General features: G+C 39.4%; 1 protein-coding gene across 2 annotated transcripts; it reads right to left on the bottom strand.

Annotated features, from left to right (window-relative positions):
* Positions 1 to 4,407: 4,407 nt before the first annotated feature.
* On the bottom strand, positions 4,408 to 14,470 carry dctn4 (dynactin 4). 2 transcript variants are annotated; one of them, XM_068326087.1, is made up of 14 exons: positions 14,276 to 14,470; positions 13,412 to 13,482; positions 13,106 to 13,284; positions 12,816 to 12,859; positions 11,877 to 11,984; positions 11,155 to 11,175; positions 10,608 to 10,681; positions 9,734 to 9,846; positions 9,541 to 9,650; positions 9,362 to 9,435; positions 8,859 to 8,913; positions 8,267 to 8,374; positions 5,685 to 5,782; positions 4,408 to 5,609 (listed from the first exon to the last, which is right to left on the bottom strand). In XM_068326087.1, the coding sequence occupies exons 1-14, from the start codon at positions 14,408 to 14,410 to the stop codon at positions 5,390 to 5,392; spliced, it is 1,410 nt and encodes a 469-aa protein (XP_068182188.1). In that variant the 5' UTR covers positions 14,411 to 14,470; the 3' UTR covers positions 4,408 to 5,389. The 2 variants fall into 2 exon arrangements, with proteins under 2 accessions (XP_068182188.1, XP_068182189.1); XM_068326088.1 differs by lacking the exon at positions 11,155 to 11,175 and having other exon boundaries at positions 14,276 to 14,468.
* Between the last annotated feature and the right edge of the window lie 6,286 nt (positions 14,471 to 20,756).

The following is a 20,756-nucleotide window of genomic DNA, read 5'->3' as shown; positions in this document are numbered from 1 at the left end:
ATATCAAAGCTTCAATATTGGTTGTTGTTCCCTTGCACGACGGTGGACTTAAGATTCCATCTTCAGGCATTTTTATTGTCCTCTGGGCTTTTAAAGGCCTCCTCAGCAGGTGAAATGTGCCTATGAAAGAGTGTAAATCTCCATCTATGGTTTGACATTTCATATTCCTGCCCTGTAAATCCACTGAAACTCTCATTGATTTCCTATATTGATTTAACTCAGCCTCCCCTGGCTGAAATACAGCACTGCTCAGTAATGGGAAGTCATGTGTATATACTGGACATGGATATAGGGTATTTGCGGTGTGGCAGTGGGTCGTGTTAGGCGGGACTTCAGTGGGTTTGGCAGCCCATCCCAGGACGGTGGCGCAGCAGAAAAGAGTCTCCAAGGTCTCTAAAATCTATCCACACATTTTTGCCAGCAGACTATCACCAAGAACTAATGAGGCTGAGCTTCCTGAGAAGCCTCCGGCTACACTGTCCACTGTGAGACAACAATCCTGCTTCCATTCCAAGTGTTGCTCTAATTGAAATCCTTTATTTATTGAACTTGCATTATTGCTGGTGTGTGGCTGAATTACTTTGGGACATGTAATTCATTTTGGCAATTAAGGAACCGTTGGGGTGGATTATCTTGTGCTTGAATTAAGATCGGTGTGGCAGGTGCAGATATGCATGACTTTTACAATAAGTGTCAGGGTGACACAAGCTCTCTTTGCTAATAAAAGCAAATGCATGAATGTCATTTGTGTTCTATAGGTACTGGATGCCCATGTCTGTGTGAAAAGACAAAGTACTCTAGATGCTCAAGCCCAAGTGTGACTTTAATTAGTTTAGTTTAGATCACCAACACATCTCCATGGTGAATACAAAGCTATAGTGAGTAGACATTTAATTAAACTTAACATTTAGACTAGAAAGAAGAAAAAAAGAGCTGTAAAATAAAGAAATTCAACCAACATGTTCCAAACTTAAAATAACTCACTTGTAATCATTGCATGTTGAATGTATTCATTTAGCTGTTTTCTCTTTTGATTGTAATTCATCAAATTAGCATATTTCCCTTCTCCAAGGAACCATCACCTTATCGTTGTTGGGAGGTTTGTGTGCCCTAAGGATCCTTGGAGCTACTGTATGTTGTCAGGAGTCTTGTACACCTGGTAGGGTCATCCAAGGCAAACAAGTCACAGGTGAAGGGCCAGACAAAGAATGGTTCAGAAGACCCCATGAAAAACCCAAAGGGAAAAAATGTGACCCTTCCCGGAGGAAGCCCGGGGCCCACGTCTGGAGCCAGGCCTGGACGGAGGGCCCGTCATCGAGCGCCTGGTGGCCGGGTCTGCCACAGGGCCTGGCTGGGCTCAGCCAGAAAAGGTAACGTGCTCTCTTCCCACCCCTGTGGACCCACCACCTGCATGGCAGACCGATGGGGTCGGGTGTGCTGCAATATGGGTGGCAGTGATGACAGGGGGTCACGACGGACCAGACCCGGGCGGTAGAAGCTGGCTTTGGGGACATGGAATGTCATCTGAAAGGGAAGAAGCCGGAGCTTGTGTTGGAGGTGGAGCCTTACCAGTTGGATCTGGTGGGGCTTACCTCCACGCATAGCCTCGGTTCTGGATCCAACCTCCTGGATAGGGGTTGGACCTTGTTTTACTCTGGAGTTGTGTCAGGCATGGGGTGCAGGGCGGGTGTGGGGATACTCACGAGCCCCCGGCTGAGCGACGCTGTGTTGGGGTTTACCCCGGTGGACGAGAGGGTCACCTCCCCACGCCTTAAGGCTGTGGGAGGGAAAACTCTGACTGTTGTTTGTGTCTTCTTGGGGTCCCTAAATGGGGTCCTTCATGGGATCCCTGTAGGGGACTCCATTGTTCTCTTGGGGGACTTCAATACACACGTCAGCAATGATGGAGACACCTGGAAAGGCGTAACTAGGAGGAATGGCCTCCCCGATCTAAACCCTAGCGGCGTAATGTTGTTGGACTTCTGTGCTCGTCACAGATTGTTCATAACTAACACCATGTTCGAACGATCATGTGATCGTATCATCTGACCTTTGACAGCGTGTGGACACTAGGGTGGAGAGAGGGGCAGAGCTGTCAACTGATCACCACCTGGTGGTGATTTGGGTCCGTTGTCGGGGGAGCCTTTGGATAGACCTGGTGGATAAACCAGTCAGTGCTGCTCAGGGTTAGCCTTAAGCTCATGTGGTTTGTGGAAATATTCCATTTAAAATTACACATGTTAAACACATTATCTCTCCAGGCCAACACAAGACATCTGTGGCATCACAAAATATATCTAACTTGTAAAATTATCATTTTGACCGCTTGACTTGTCTGACTTCACTTAAACGTTGTGGGTTAAGTGGTCTGATGATGATGATGATCAATCAGCAGAATGTCAGCCCCTCCGTGACTTTGGGGGTTCCCCAGAGGTCCAAATCTGTGCTTGTGGTGCTGACACACTCGTGCCCCTGCACATGTAATACACCTGAAGAGCAATTCAGCATATAATGAATGAAAACATAGTGAGCAGGCCAAACAGTCTCCCCCTCTGTCAGGGGGCCTAAAGGGCATGTCGAGGGTCAGTTGCTTTCTCAGAGCGATCTTTTCCAACCCGCCATCCAAAGTCAACATTCCAACAAACCTACAGCCATCAGAATGCAGACAGAGGATAAAAGACAGAGGAAATGGAGGGTGATGGAATGAAAATGAACAAAAGTAGGAAAAAGGAGATTTTATTTTTCTTTGTAAAGACCTAAGCTTGCACAGCTTTGGACGCCCACATGCCAACAGTTTGAACTATTCATCTACCTGGACATCATCAATTAGCTCTAATCAACCAGATGATGGTCCGTGAGCAGAAAATGAAGGAGGTGATTCATCACTTGGAACACCATCAGGCCTACAGTCCATCGTAGAGGAGGTGGATGTAAACAAAAAGAACATGGGGCTGTTTATGTTTCTCCTCTTCATGTCTCAGAAACAGAACATGTCCAAACTATCCTTATCCAGACGGAGGAGACGGCAGACACTCTTCTGCTGTGTCTACAAAAAGATCAATGAGAAAACCAAACTCTACAGTTGATCTGTGGAAAGAACACCAAAATGATAGTCGCACAGATTTTTTAGATGCCATCTCTTTAAGAGTAGAAGGAAGGTGACTGAGGCACAGCTTTTCTCCTCCTCTACTTTCTTGTGTCATGCTTCCTCTGTGGGTGGATGACTGGTGGTTTCAGCGATCACGTAATTGTGGAATGGTCCCGGTTACACTCAAACTTGTAATTCAGTGAGGAATTTATCATCTGGACAAGGCTGGCAGGGTGTGGCCTCAATGAAAGACACATGAAAGACCTCGCTGCTGGAGCTCTCACAAATTAATTTCTAATTTGATAACACAGTTCAAATGTCTGTCCTGTTTATTGGATGAGGTTCCACTAATAAGAACACACTTATGCTGAGTATTCAGCAATCTCAGTCTTGATTCAGGAAAATATTATCCTGACCAGAGAATTTCCAAATTAATTTTCCAGGTTGTGCTCATGGAACCGTCATAAGATTTCTGCTTGAATATCCACCACCATACGTCACCTTCACTTAAATTTTCAGTCAATTCCATTCCCTTCTAACTTTATGAAACACAAGTTCAGCAAAGTAAGTTTGCATCCTTTTATTTCAAAGGAGAGCAACCTTACAGAAACGGTAATGCATCACTGTTGTGAGCTGATAGTCTCCTACTGCTATCACCAGCTATGCTGTATGAGGAGTCACTTCATGCTTTACAACCTCATCGTCAAGGGTGATTTATGTCTCTGACACAGGCCTTTCTTCTGAGCTTTTTATATCTGTTGAAGATAAAAGAAAATCATGGCTTTATTACCCAGGCGGAGTGGGTCTGTTTACACAGCAGACGGGCCTTTTTGGACAGAGTCACACATCTGATCTGTGTCTTCAGAGGCAATAAACTCTCTAATGTGTGAGTAGCATCACTGAACAGGACTGATATGTGTTCAATGCAAATCTGTTGGAACACAAATTCAATGAAACTCCAACAGTGGGTGAGAAGACATTTTGTCCACATGACTCACATCCTGAGAGAAAAAAAAAGCATCTTGCCTTTCTTGGAAAAATGAAATGTTGGTGTGGACCAGCACGCCTTCTACCTTTTTAAACAGTACAATTATCAGATGTAGTTTATATTTTTAGGGTCACTCAGGATCGTTAGAAAGAACATCTGTTCCTGTGTACTATTGCATGTTGCCAAAGCTCTCAAAAAAAATTTGAGGAACTGTTTGGCTGCAGCGCCACCCTGTGGGGACACTGGCTCCAGTCACCACTGATTATTCTATCAGTGCTTCAAATCACATATGGCCCAAAAACAAGATAAATAAAAACTCAAACGTTTTGATGAGGTATCACATTGATTTATTAGGGAATAACAGCATTAAAATTGTTGGAAAGCTCTGTGTCACTAACATCCAGGACTAAACATGGCAGCAGTTCACACTGACAGGTTAAGGAATCCTACAAATCAAAAGCTTCTTTTTTTAAATAATAAGAAATTAAAATGGTGCTGGATGCATTTACGTGATGAACGTGTGTGTATGCTAAATGTCTTCTTGTACATCCTCTCCACAGTCCCAATGAAGGTCTGGCCTCTGACTCTAGTAAAATTACACATGTTTCACAACACTAATAGCAGCCTGAAACAGTCCAGGATCAGTGCTTTACTTTACCTGCCACAAGATGTTTACTGTTTTTGAAGCATGCATATTAATACTTTACAGTTGACTGCAGGAAAGAAAGTTAACAAAAACAAACAAGCTTAAAGCACAAAGTGTTTGCAGCAATTGGAATTGGGGATTGTTCTAATTTACGATTTCCTCTTCTGCTCACCGACTCGTTTAACCTCAACGTTTCGTTCATCTCAGTCGTACGAACGTATTGACCACTCACTCATCGAAGTGACTTTCAGCATTAACTGTTCTTGCATGCAATGAGAGGGATGTTTCTCTCTCTCACACACACACACACACACAAACACACACACACACACACACAAACACAAAACCCCCCATAGTGAATAGATTTACAAAGAAAAGCATTCTATAAATGTGCAGACAGAGGTTACTGCTGCTTTTGGAAAACACTAAGCACAATGATGATCTTGTCTGCACTCAGCCACCTTCTTTAACTGGGTCGTCATGTATGATGTTCAACTTAAGCTAAAACAAGAGCCGCTCTGAGACAACGTTCTGCCAAGATTAGGTAGTTCTCACAATAAGTAGAATCAGAAATCATTTGTCAGTTAAATGAATGACATATTTTACAGAAATAAAGTCAATAAATGCAACACTTTCCCCATTTGACAGGAAACAGAAAATTCTGTGTTTAGGGAGCAAGTGGTCCCAGACTCAGCTCTACATGGTGCGTAAGCCAAATGGCCTCTGCGGGGACCTCAGCTCCATCCTCGCTCGGCCTGACGGGAGCCGTGAGGTTGCGGAAGTCATGACGGATCTTAAATGAAACCACAACATCAGCATCCTCTTCCTTCTGAGGGATGACTTTGATGAAGAAGCCAATCTTGTTGGATTTCCTAAAGGCAATGACACTGTGGACAAGACAAAGGGATCAGGTGAAGAGGCATAGCACGTAGTTAATTCTGGGTTGGTGTGCTTTAACTTACTCTGGGTCATCCTGGAAGTCCTGGGGTTCAGCCAGTTCATCATACTCAGCAGCAGCATCCTTTCCTGCCAAGACCAACTCCTTAGTTGGTACTATAATCTAAAAAAAATGGAAAAAAATAAACAATTGAGTGACTTTGAATATAATGCATTGATTCACATCTAACAGATGGACTTCTGAAAAAGAAATGGTTCTTCCATTTTCAGGGGTTTCAATTTTTGCATTCTGTGAAAACTGCATGGGGCACTTAAAAGAAACGTTTTTCTTCACGTTAGTTCACTGCAGTTTGACCTTTACTGTGAAAACTAATGCCTGCCACAGAAATCTTCTAATATATGGCAGTTTTTTCAGTTTTACTGGACTTACTTGATGAAGATGGGTAAATACAAGCATGACTACACAACATCATGACTAATAAGAAGCCAGTCACATAACAATATGAAGGTTAAAGGGTGAAACTGCAGCCTCCAGTGTACGCAGACATGTAAAACACCATGAAATTAAAGAGGAGGAATCCTGGAACTTTTTCAGTAAGAGTGAAATAATTTAAGAACTGACATGGATTTTCATGTTTTAACAAATGAAGAAACATTGTGAAGTCCAGTTTCTAAAATAACAATTGGATGAATGAAAACATGTCAAATAAAGATCTCCCCCCACCCCCCGAGACAACCATCAGTAGAGGACAAACCAAGTTAAAGCATCTTATCACACTTTTAGATGATTTTTCTCTTGTGTCTAGTCAGCAGAGCCGTGATGATCTTTATAGATCCATCTTTCATTGAAAACTCAAAAATAAGACTGGTAGAGCGACAATATTAAGTTTGTGAGGTGTTCTCTGGGTAAATATGGACAGTTACTGCTGGTTTGCCATTGCCAATGCTTTCTGAAATGACACGAGGCACTTTGTGCTTCAGAACAATATGTCAGCTTGCTGATAACAACAAAACAACTTTATTCCACATTGGAATGAAATCCAGATTCCTTTGGTCCCTTACTCACGGCACAATTCTTTTTTTCTGAGAAGTAAAACAAAAAATTTCTCTTTGTATTAGTTGTATTCAAATGTCCTTCATATAATGTCTACAAGCAGCAGCATCTCAAAGCATAAAATGAATGAAGCCTTCCTTGGAAAGCACAGGTTGAAATCAGCCAGGTGTAGCTTCCTGCAGCCAGCACTGCCCTGCAGGTGTTTAAACATCATATCCAGCTGAACGAGTACACTGTTTTACCTTCCTGTGAACACAATTTGCTCATGCTGATCCTGTATTTTGACCATTAGCTCTTCCTTGTGCAGTCTGGCCCATGAATAAACAGGCCAAGGAAATGGCCTGCAGGCAGGAGGTGTTGCAGCAGCTCCTGGCAGCAAGAAGCCGAGGAGCTGCAGAAACACACTACTTTGAGCCTTATCCATGACAACTAACAAATGGTAGCCAAAAAACGAGACACAACCACTTACATATGAGATTACGACAAAGCTACCAACTCCATGATGAGCACAGTGTGAAAAGATTTCTGAAGCTGCTTAGCAAGACTTTAAGATAAATGTGCTCAGTGAAGTTCAGTCTGGTCGTAAAAAACAGCTAACAATGACTGACGTTTTTATTGTTGCTCCTTATTTATTCCATGATGCTTGCTGACAGCAGATTGAGCTCTACTCATGTTTGGACACCATGTGGGCCAGGAGATTTTCACAGCTCTGACATCACGTTATCTTGCAAAGCTGTTTTAGTGAACTGTTAGGCAGACAGAAAAAAACAGCATCATATTTAATTATTCTAACTTAATGCCCCACTTCTTATTTCATATAATTCCATTAATCTTTATTGCAGTACTCAGCAATTACAGTCTCTCTCCACTCCACATTGTTACCGACATGACATACCAATCTAAACCAAGATGGTATTGCATGACATCATATCACAGATGTCCTTAAAAGATTAAATAATAATAATAAAAATAAAAGGGCACAAGCAGCTCGATAGGAGAAATCTCACAACAACACCGCAGTGAAAACTGTTTTCGATGAAGTCATTGAAGAATTTTCTGGGTCAGTTTTCTTTTGAATCAGCTGCTAACTGCTTTTGAAATCTTCTAGTTGTAAAGCACACACACACGCACACATGTGCACACACAATCAATTCTGGGGTAAACATTAACAACAATACAGAATATACAGCTCACACCCCTGTCCTGTCTTGTTGCATCAGGTTACAACCTCTGCTGTCATCACAAAAGCAGAATACACACATTACAGCTTTGATGCGTTTCTATGGTAAAAAGTCGCTGCTGTCACATCTTGGACAGCCTGTATACAATGGGCTGACTCTTTTCAAATCTAACATTCTTTAGATTCAGTATTAAAATGAGGAAATATTTCAATTTGGAGCCTAATTAAAGAGACACGGGCTCAGACACAAAACCTGGTTATCCATCATAAATGTCGGCCCTGAAATGGAATCCTGAACAGTTTAAATCAAGTTCTCTTTTGGGGAAAAGCTGGAAAACAAAGTCATGATTTGACACTGTCTGTGGCTTCAGTTGTATTTTGAAACATTTTAAGCACAAAGTACAGTTCGAAACCTTAGCAGTGCTGTTAATGTCATCTGGATCTTCCTCCTCACAAGCGGCCAGTGTCACATGAGTGATGTTCTCCACTGGATTGGTCAGGGTCAGCAGCACTTGGCTCTCCTAAACCGACAAGGTAGCAAAAAAATTAACCATTTGAAAAAGCAGTGCCAATCTCAGAATCAGGGATTCATTGAAATTGGTCCAACATTTGCAGAATCTTTGCTTTGAGGACACAAGATAAATTATTATGTTGTGTTATTTACTATTTTCTTAATCTGTTTAATTTCTAAATCGAACCAAATATTTCATGTTTTGACTCCTATAGCTTCTAAGTGTCTTGATTTTAGCTTTACTTTTTTATTTTATCGTTTTTATTGCTGTTATTATTGTTGTTATTGTTATTATTGTTACTGAATTTCCTTCTGGATTAATAAAGTATATATCTATATCTATTGTTATTATTGTGTTATTGTAGTGACGACAAGCACTGCTGATAAAGCTGAATACTAGATGTTACCAGCATGTTACAAACTCCACTTTGAAGTTTCGAACAGCATGAATAACCACAAATATTCAATATTCTGCAACTAGTTCAAGTACTGACCTTCATGTACCGGAGGTTTGGAATGGACATAATTCTCACTTCAGGGATGTAACTCCTGCAGATCGAATAGAGAAAGAGGGTCAAGTCTTTAATTGATCAAACAGAGACAGTATAGAAGGAAGCATTCACTAATGATCATTATGATACGACAAAAGAGGTTCTCTTTGATGGCATTGGTAAAATCAATTCTAAAAAAGCAGAAACTATTTGTAATGGATTATCCACAGAACATGTCAAGAAAGACAACCGGGTGTATTTTCCATCTATGATTTTGTCTGTTATACCATTTCAATTTTACAGAAAACCTATTTACTTCTTAGATCTGTTTACATGCATAATTCCTTGTGGCAAGTGCATATAAGTGAACGAGACTGTAAAGAAACTCCAGGATTCCAATTCAACTATATCGAGTTTAAGGCTGATTCATGTTTTATATTAATTGCAATATGACCAAAATCATAAAGAAAATATTTTGGAAGCAGGATCGAATGAGCAATACTCACACAGCCACCAGCTGGATTTTAAACTTAATTGATGTGGGATTAAACTCAGGCTTGCTCAAGTTGTGCTCACATTTCTAGAGGAAAGTGAGAGAGGACAAGTTTTTTATCTGAATGTGCATCTAACTAAAAACAAGGACCTTTAATTGATATGGGGAGTAAATCCCCAGTGCCGTACTCACCCTACAGCGTAGCGAGCGCTTCATCAGGAGGTGTTTGTGTCTAGGGTGGAGCTGAGACGCCCCTGCAGGTTGAAAGTCAGGCTGCAGGAGCCGCTGGCGCAATGTGGTCACTGAGAGGACGCAGCAAGCATGACACTTAACTTATCAGGTCAGTTTTCAGACAAATATGATAAGCATTCAGGGCTGGACCAACCCTCTGGTAAACTGATGGGTCTGGTGTAACAGTCTTCAGGCAGTGGTTCCACTTCATCAAGTGCTTGGGCAGGTTCAATAGTGATCTCCTTCTGGTCCTCACCCTCCTTCAGGCTAGTGTCGATACACACATACTGCTATCAACAATCTGTTGTATCACTTAAAGACAGCATTTAATGGAAAGTAAAAGCTGGCTACACTGTAAGGCATAAGGACAGTTCTAATGTCTGCGCCACTCATCACACACACATTTCCTAATAGTACAGTTGGTTTGGCAGGCTTTTGCAAATCAACTCCAAATAACCTCCGGACATCATGCAATGCCACTGAGCACTTTTCAAGGAAAGTTTTAGACTTTTAGAAAAGTAACTTTCATTGTTAGTGTCTTAATGTGCACATCGACCAACTAATCCACTCGACTCTTTCATTTAACTTTTTTGATGGAGTCCTAACCTGCTTCAAATTCATCAACAGCATCTGACAGCTACTGTCGATACACCCTTTTGTCAGTGACTCATTTTCAGATGTTAAGCAGGGACCTTGAACTCAAGAAAGGCCTGAAATTTAAAACTGGTCTTCAGTATACACTACTGGGTGGTGACGTTTCCCAGAGCACTTAATGTAAAGTGACAGTGTTCACAGCATATGCATCTCAAGCAAAAAGAGACAGCTTTTCAAATTTATATTGATGTAAGACTGAAATGAATAAAACAGTTGTCACTTTAAATCAAATAAATCCAATCATAAATGATGCCACTGGATGTAAACATGGAAAATCACACTAGCTGTCCATCAACACTTACACAAATTTAAGGAAAAATAACTTTTCAATGTGAAGTCAGAAGCAGGGGTATAATGTGTGACGCAATACTCACGAAAGGCCGGCCAGGCTTGATATGGGAGCTCCAGGCCTCTGTCTCTGTAGTCTTGTTCCAAGGCCATATTTTTCCTGATTGAATTTAGGGGACACAATTAGTCAATTGTATGGGCAGTTTCTGAAGTTCTTTTCTTCAAATATATTAAGTACCACTATTAACTACTACTTATTTCTACTTCAATCACAATGTCCTGACAGCTAGGATAGTTATCAAAAAACAGAGAAATCATATTTGACATTCAAATAAAAAATACATAAAAAAACATAAACAGACATTTTATTGGTCTTCTGATAAGATACACTAACAGGAGCCTTTTTGCCCTTAATAATAGAAAAACATAAAATCATCTGAGACTGTCATCCAGTTAAAAAGACGTCAGGAAATCCATTTCTTCTCTATTCAGCATAAAGGCCCCCACTGTGTTCATCTTATCTACCCACAGAGAATTTCATGTGATCTGTGAGGTCACTCAGTCATCAACATGAAGTGAATGCAGCACTATTTTAAGGATGAGACTACCTAAGTTATTAGAATGAGAACTCACCACCACATGAATAGTGTGTTGCTGGGGGGTAAAAACCAAAATATCAGAGTGCATAAGCAAAAAAAGGAAAAAAGAGAGGACAAAGAACCAGGTGAAAACCGAGCAGTTTAGGAAAATTTAGTGGCATTAGGTGACATGCAACAGCAACAGAAATGCATTAGTGATAGAAAACAGCAGCAGAACATCACCAGGCATTTGTCAAATTGTTTCAATATGCAATAGGAAATATTGTTTTGCATTATTTTAAATCGTTACCATAAAAGTAATCTACCAACAAACTCAACAAGCATGAGGACCATGTCCATACTAAGGTGGCTACATCTGAAAATATACTTTTAACTGTACTCGTTTCACCACAGCAAAACAGTATTTTATGTGTTTCCGAATTTAAATGGATAGATGTTTGTGATGTTTCCATCAAAATAGACATGGTGTCAATAGTGCTCATTAAAATGCTCAATAGCACACATTTTAAGATCTATGCTTCAAGCCTTCAGGTTATATTTTTTAGTGCTGAGCAGAACTGCAGTGTTAAATAACACTTAGATGTCCATTATTGTATTTATTATTGGAATGTAGTTTTTCCCTTGACTATGACAGAACATTTTGTAACAATTTCAAGTGACAAAATAGATGTTTGATATTTTCGGAAAAAGAAACATATGCAGAGCAGGTATGAAAATTTTGAAAAGGCAGAAATAGAATAAGAAAAAGAAGAGTACCGAGAAAGCCAGAGGCATGCACTGTCGTCTCCTGGCCAGCTTCTTCCGGTCTCGCTCCTGCTTCTCTCTGTGTGCCAGCTGCTGGTAATACTCAATCAGCTTGTTGATCTGAAAGAATAAAGATTTCTTGTACAAACTGGGCATCTTCTTGTATCTTACATATTACTGGAAACCACTTTGAACTATACAAGATTGTGTGGCCACTTGAAAGACAAATGTAATCCAATAAAGAGTTACAGAAAAATAATACCACAAAGCAAATGGTTGGTGAAAACAATTTTAATTACAATCTGATATGCCGTATTCCTACCTAAAAAGAACTTAAAGGGACAGTAAACTCATTTTAAAGTCATCTATATCTTGTTCATCATCATGAAAAACTTTTTTGCAGATGTCTGGCATCATCCCGGTCAGAAAACCTTAAAAGGTCAGAAAACCTTAAAATCTGCGTTGCAGCAGGACCGTCATGTGGGGTCATGCGCCATTGGCGACACCTGTCGTTTCATAAGTCAGGGCAGCCATTGCAGCATAATACAACACCACAGGAGTTAGACACAAAGAAAGGAACCTATGTTTCTTCAAAATACCTTCTGGAAAGAGCAATGGACCACAAGTATAAACTGGGTCAAAATGACCAAAGTTCCATAAAATCTGCCATGAGCACTTCACCCCGGATGATTTTGAAAGAGATCTGAAGGTAAGATCATTTTCGGACGACCCATAGTATTTATTCTGAATTTCCAAGGTTTGGTGGATGATTATTTTATTTCTGGGGCTAGCACATCACAACTTATGATATATTTTGTTTGTCCAAGGTCCCCAATGATGATAAAATAATAATAATGCCACTATAACATTTGTTTAATTATGTACTTCAAATAATATCTCGGGTTCATTTTGACTTTACTGTGCCTTCAAATGACTACAGAAAAAACTTACCCGCTGACTATGAGGGTTCTCTGGCTCTTGCCACCCACCACTGGCTGCAGTGACAAAAAAAATAAAATGAAAAAAATACATAAGACTTTCATCCAAAAGATAAGCATACAATAAATAATAGCTTCACGCACTGGCTGAATCAATAACCAACAATCCACTACGACAGGACTTCGACATATGACGGTGTTTTATTCCTGATGTTTCATACTACCATCTTAAATTTAAGGAGCACATATACTGTAAATATGACCACATCCTTTTTGTCTTAATTAAATCATATAAGCACACACCAACAGATTTGTCAGCCATTCCCACGTCCCTGGAGGTCCAACGACAGAAGCCGCAGGCCAGGTAGTAGGCCTTCTTCATGGCTGTCTTGGTAGGGTCGTCGGGCAGAGGAGCTGGGATGTTGGTGGCCCGAGTTGACAGTGTGTGCATGCAACACGGGCAATCAAAACAATTTGCGCATCTAAAGTGGAGTACAGATAAATAACAAATGAAAAGGCATGAATATGACGAAGCAAGGGATCAAAGTGACAGGCCTTTCTCTTTTCTTGATGTGCATCTTTCTCTCTGCCTCCTTAAATCGGTCTCACCTGTTCTTTTTAAGCTTTGCCTCTGCAGATGGCATATTCTCCAGACAGCTCGGACAATAGTGGGAGTCCACCTAATCACCAAAAGCAGGAGTAAAAAAAGAAAGAAGTCAGCCAATCTGTGCTTTACATATGTCTAGGATTGTCTTTGCACTGTTTTTCTACATGTTGGATTACAGTACATCAATGGTGGATAATTAGATAGATATACTTTAATAATCCCGGAGGAAATTGCACATACTTAATTAAATAATGAAATAATTACTACATAATTAAATAATTTCTACATAAACTAACAAATACTTTTGAATATTGTTCTGATTTATTTGTAGAACGCGTCACAATGACATAAATGGGAGCCGAGTGTTTTCTTGAGGACATATCAATCTAGCTATCTGCAGATACAATCATGAAAAATCTGTAAGTCTGGGTGTGGTGTTCACATTTGAGAACATGTACAAGTTGAATGTCGGCATTGAAGACGGTAGCAGGAATGGGACCGCTGAAGCAAATGTTTGTTTACATGTCGACTATGACGCTAAATATTTCATTTATGTGCTAACAGGGCTTGGCGTTTTACTCAAAGTATAAGTATAGTGGGCTCTTACAGCTCCTTCAACCATTTGCAAAGTGCTAGGAATTCTGCTAGCTCAAGCGGAAGGTAAACGACGTTTGAAGCCAATGAGATGACGAGAGTGTGAGAAAGGGCCTACATTGACAGGTACTTCAGCCAATAGATGAACGAGGTACGTGAACTAATCCCGCCTACATGTCAAGGCTAGCAAACAGCTAACAACTAAAGTAGCCGCTGTGTAATTTAAGCTAAAGCTAGCTTGTTAAACCCAGTCAGAGAAAAGGTCCACGTACCTCGTGAGAGACACATTCCAATGATCGTAGCTCACTACAATACCGACAGAAATACAGTTGGGATAACGGAGCTCTGATCTTTTTCTCTCCACGGACCAGATAGATGACTCTATCCGGCTGCAGGAGGGACGCCATCTCTGGCTGAAGCAGACAAGTCCGTGGCAGCACTGTGCTCGTCACTGCTCGTTGTCTGGCCTTTGAGGGAACATAGCGCTCACTGTCGACCCCATGTGGTGGAAAGTAGAATTACCAACTCCACAAGTACACTCGTGGCTTGTTGTAAGAGACTCTGGAGGCCAGAACGTCCACTGAGGTCACGGAGGTCACCATTGTCCTGGCTTGTGTGTTTTGGGATACATTTTGTTAGCAAAGTGGAAAATTGGATAAGTGTTAGATAAGTAGCTAAACTCACAGCATAATTTTTTTTTCTTTACTGTTATAATCCCCAAAGGGAAATTAAGAATGCACACTCTAGTTTTTGTTAGTCAATCACAAGCATGCATATTACTGTGTACAGGTGCCTGTAATACAGACAATCACACACAGGGGGGCCTGTAAGCATGCAGGGGAGGTACAGTGAGCTGACACCTCCCACTACATGTTTTTTGTTGTTGTTTTTTTGCTTTTTGGGCTGGAGCGGGAATCGAACCGCTGATCTCAGAGCATTGGACGACCTGCTCTACCGCCTGCTTTGCCACTGAGCCACTGCCGCCCCCATTATAGCCATGATATTTGCTATAAAGTATGGCAATTATTTACATAATTGCCATCTGAGTATGTTTGGGTTAGTGTTAGGGTTAGGTTTACTTGTACTGTACTGTTTAGCAATTTCTGTCATTAAAATCCAAGATGATACAAAGTGAAATGCAAACAAGAAAATCAAAAAGGTTTATAGAATTTTACTTAATTATTTTTTTTATCTAGAAAGTAACCCAAATTCTATCTTTGTTTGTGAAAAATAAAATCTTGATTATATGTTAGAAGTTACATTAAAACAGATAACAGATAAAAATTAAGGTATCTAAAGGAGGACCATGCAGCTATTTTCTTGGAGATGAGGTGATCACAGTTGCCTATAGCCGCTTATCCACCTGCTGGAACCTATCCCAGCTGGCTATGGGGGGAAAGTGGAGTACACCCTGGATAATACATCAGCTCAGCGCAGAGCCACAAGAATGACAATCAAACACAGAAGCACACCTACTCACACTTCAGAGTTACCTGTTCATCAGAGCTGCATGTGTGTGGAGGTGGGACAAAGCCAGAAAATCCACAGAAAACCCACAGAGACACAGGGTGAATATACAAACTACACACAGAAAGGAATCGAACCTGGAACCTTCTTGTGTCATCTTGTCACCCTAAAGGAGAACCCAAATTTTTTATGGGAAATAGGGCTTGATGTAATATCAAAGGTATTCCACTGTTGAGTAATACGTACTGGAAAGTACAATGCCATGAAGTGGCTTGTGAATCCACCAAGGCTACCGCTTAAGTAGTGGTATTTCACAACAATTGGAGTAGCAAAACATTTGGTAATGAATTTATACTTCAGTTGATAGTGGTAGATCTAAAACGTGAGCGACCTGATTCTCATCCATTAATGCTTGACAAACAGTCATCCAATGGCTTACAATGTGATTTTAAAGTGTTGTTATCTAGGTTTTTCCCTTTGAATGTTTTAAATCATTATTTTGTTTTATTTTATTTTGTTCAGGGTCTGCTGCTGAACCCTCTTCAAAGCGCAGATTTTGGAGTTGCGTAGAATCACTTTAGAAAAAATACAATTTTCATAAAAATTCTATGTTTCATTTAACGGTTTCTAAATTTTATTCCAAAGCACGGAACCCCTGAAGTACCGTAATGGGAAATGTTTTATCTTGTGCATAAAAACTAATATCTCGTGGGACCAAAATAAAATGTATTCATTCCTTTAACAGCTTATTTCGTTTAGGATCACTAAAAAGGTTCAACAGAAAAAGCAGATTTTAACCAAGTATATTCTTGCTATGAGGCATCAGCAAGACCCGCTGTGACACCATGCTGCCCTAATAAAATAGAATGATTTTTAGATAGATAGATAGATAGATAGATAGATAGATAGATAGATAGATAGATAGATAGATAGATAGATAGATAGATAGATAGATAGATAGATAGATAGATAGATAGATAGATACTTTATTAATCCCGGAGGAAATTGTATAATTCAAATAATTATTTTCTTTCACAAATTTTCATAATTATATTGTGCATACAGAATAATTATTTTTATAATTCATGCAATCAAGTGGGTAAAGATGTGAACAAGAAGAGTTCTTTGATAAGTTTATATAAAACTACATTTTTGAGACTGAGGCATAGACATTACATACTGCAGAGGAATTAACTAAAATATGATTCTTTACTTTAAATTTGTTGGCTCATGATATTGTCTTGCTGCAAAAAGAGAACCTGAGAGCATATGGCCAGGCACCAGCTCACCATGGCAACATGTGATCCCAGTGAAGAGTGATGATTACAAATAAAACAAAAACAAGTGCTTCTCCACACGATAAAGAAAGATGACACTCTCAGTTTTGTATTTACTTGAGCCAAATTCAGTTTGATACTCCTTCAACTCTCATTTGTTTTCCTTTGTTTTGGAATGAATGTTTTTTATCAAGATGCACAGGTTGTTTCATTTTGGCAGACTTTCACATTTGGGAATCACAAAGAAGCAAACAATCATTTATTTTTCTGGTGAAATAACAGGCTCAAACAAGAAATACGGGGAAAAAAACATATAACCACCAAACTTTTATATAATCTCACCATTTCAGACTGCTGTGTCTCCCTCTGCCCCCAGTCAGAGCTGCCTAAATTCACCCTGAAGGAGAAGCAAACAGGCGCCCACAGTGAGTCAACACCATGGTTGGGAAGGATGAGTCACCGTGGCTCTTCTGACCTTTGCTGCTTTTAAGTCTGCTGCGACCCAATACCACCTGCTTGAACTGCAGCTGCATACACAGAGTTACATTTTGACATTCATCCAGTACCTTCATGAGTCTGGAGAGGAATGTTATCACCATGTTCTCTAATAATAAAGTGTTTAGGTAATAAAGTGGGGTAATTAATTTGATCACTTTGTGCGAAGGTAACATTCATATAAAATATTAGATTTTAATTTGAAACATTTAATCCCAGTCCCACTCTAACAGTTCGGGCATAGTAAATTAAGTTACATGCAGATCAGCTACAACCATCAAGTGCAGAGTTATTTGGGACAGGCCTACCTTATTTTATTCCCTTAAATCATTTGTCGATGTAGAACTGCACATATAAACAGGAGTTATTCCAAAAAAACGTACTCAGTTGAGTGGATGACTGCCACCATCAAAAAATGTATGAAGAGACATTTATAAATACAGTGCAAAGACTCTAGATGGGATCCACACTGTGACCTTCAGTGACAACAGAGGTCAGACTGTCCTCTTCATCAATACAGCCACATGTGGGTGACAAACAATCATATGGATATCATGATTGTGTGATGCAGTCTTAAAGATTCTCAGTTTAAAGACATTGACACAAACTTGAAAATGACGCAAACTTGTCCTTTTCTGTTATCAGAATTGAACTACAGGAGAAGCTGAAACCTCTGGGGCTCATCGTTCTCGCCTTCCCTTCCACCCAGTTTGGGAGACAGGAACCAGGAGAAAATCACGAAGTTCTGCCAGATTTAAAGTGACTAATTATGCTCTGGAAATGCAATCAGTAGGCAAAACTTTAACAGATGTGCATAAATCACTGCTTAATACATGCACTTTTTCACATGAGTCATCATTATACTCACAAGGAATTAAATCATGTATCAACGTCTCTGAGGTCCAGTCTGACATCCTCAGATTCTCCCTCCAGCTCTAAAGAAATGACCTTTTTAATTAACCTGATTCATTTGCAATATTGCAGATCACATTGTTAATAATGTGCCAATGTAGAAAATAATGCCAATAGGTGATCCATGAGATGACTTGTTAAATAAAGAGGAGGCTTGAAAACAGGAGTTCTGACACTTCAGTGACCAGAGTGTCATGAATAAGCGGGACAAGAAGAAGCCAGTGAATGCTAAAGAAAAGTTTCAAGAAGTCAGATACTAACGGTGTATACGTGACTATGCCTACGGCAAAAAGGGATACCAAAATAAATACAACTGCTTACATCAATTGGAAGTTTAAATCCAATTCCAAGTCCAATCCAATTTAAGTTTAAGTCCAATCTAATTTTGTACTTTCAATTTTATTTAATTACATAAATAATGATATTGTAAAATATAAGTTACTTGAAGTCCAGTGTGAAGTGAGCACAACCAACGATGATTCCACGCGCTATGTCTCCTGCTGGTTTTGAATCACTGTGTTTTATCAAGTCCTAAGTCAATGCAGCCATGAGCTTGTAAAGCACTTCACAGTCATTAATAGGTGTGATGAAGTCAATACCCAACCATCCATTTTCCTGTCTAAGGTGATGAAACAGGTACCTCTGTAGGTCACTGCTAACAAAGGTTCTGTCCCCCGACTACTAAGGTGGAGACCACCACGTTGTAGCAGAAGGCCAGTACTTTTTTGTTAAACATTCCTAATGTCCTTGAGCCAGCTCATAAAATATAAAAAAAACATTAGTAGGCCCTAGGGCAGGTTTTTTTTTAACATTTCATGGTTTAACAAGTGGGTGATAACACTAAAGCTTAAGGTGCAGGCCATCGATCTACTGTTAGGCATGAGTGTGACAGACACTCTTACACCTAGAGTCATGTGTTCGGTACATGGATTTTGTGGAGAATGGGTCTCCATCCCTAGTGCCTACTCACTCACACTGGTTTCCAGCTCTGATACCCTCATGTTTATTGACTCCACATCTTTTCTTAAATTTATCACTCGCTATATTATACATCATAGTTTTTTTTAAATGTCTAATCCGATGCAAGATGGGAAGTCTTTCAAATTCAGCCATGAAGTCTTTAATTTTGCCAGCGATTGAATCATTGAGCTCCACATGGAGCATTTATTGTTGTTTATTGCTGTTGCCTTTACTTGTGGCTGCAGGGAAAAATAGTACAGTAGTTTCATTCAAATCAGATTTCTTTTCTTTCTCTTTCTTTCTCATACCCTTTAAGTTTTTACTTCAGGCATATATATATGTTGTAAGCTAATTCTGTCTTTCTGTCAAAAAGTAATCCATTACTTTTTGAGGACGGAACTCAAAATTTTGATTAAAAGCTTCAGAAAATAAATTAGAGGAAAAGAAACAGAAGGAAAAACTAAACTTTATTGTTTCACCAAAGTAAAATACAGCAGTCAACATATTTGTTATCATTCATTCATATATATTTTATTGAAAGTGAAACAATCAAATGAAGACCGATTTCCGAAACCTTGAGAAAACAAGAAACCAAAATAGCAGCTTATTCAGAAACAGAGAGAAAAAATGCTTTAATAAATGTATAAAACAGCTTCTGCAAGAATATGTAATACTGTAATTTGTATTTCACAGCTCTGAAATACTTACCACTGACACTGACTTAGTAGGTAATATTTTGACATGCTAGTAGAAGATCAATACAGTTCTGTACAGACACAACCCTTATTTATAGTCAACGTATTCAGGTGTTCTACAAACACCGACATGATCTTCTGTGAAATGGAGGATAGATTGTAATAAATTCTGCAACCACTTTTACTCTCCTGACCTGATTACTTACAACTGCTGTGGGTTTTATAATGAGTGTGGATCTCCTCTCCAGAAGCCCTGAACAGTTCAGTGATTTAAATTGCACTATTCTTATAGACATGTTCCTAAAGCAGTAGAGCATATGACTCTTATCCAACCTATGGACTGATGAATAAAAAAGTTATAGAAGCAGTATAGACTTTCACAAGTACAGTACATTTTACTCACATGAATTAAAACATAATCATTTCTTGAACTTGATCAATTTGCAATTTAGTTCTGTTTCTACTTCATCCCATAAATATTAAATTCAGTTTTGATTTTCAATTAAACCATAGTTACTGCTATTTCTTTTGATAGTTTGTTTGAAATAAATTTCACATTTTTGAGGTCATTTATGTTTTCTTTATTAACAATTTTTATCCTTATGCAAGCAAAAGTAATACTGTGTTGGGCTATTTTCTTTACACTGATGAGATATTTTGTCTTAGTTACCTTTTCAGTTCATGCAAATTGATTATTATTTCCTGTAATATCCTTTTCTGTACATTAATTGTTTTACAGATATGGTATTTGTTTATTTCTTTGTTACTCTCCATTATTATAATGTGACTTAGCCTTTTCTTCAGAAGTAGATGACTTAACTCGCTGTCAACAAGTATTTTACTTTATATTAGCCTGAAGCTGTTTGCTATGCGTGAATGAATTGCCTTCTATTACATCATATCTTTTGCTCAGACGCTGATGTGACAGTCTGGCTATTGAATGTCTT

The sequence above is a fragment of the Antennarius striatus genome, chromosome 10, assembly GCF_040054535.1.
Source record: "Antennarius striatus isolate MH-2024 chromosome 10, ASM4005453v1, whole genome shotgun sequence".
Classification (NCBI taxonomy): domain Eukaryota; kingdom Metazoa; phylum Chordata; class Actinopteri; order Lophiiformes; family Antennariidae; genus Antennarius; species Antennarius striatus.
This window is presented reverse-complemented; position numbering and strand designations above follow the sequence as displayed.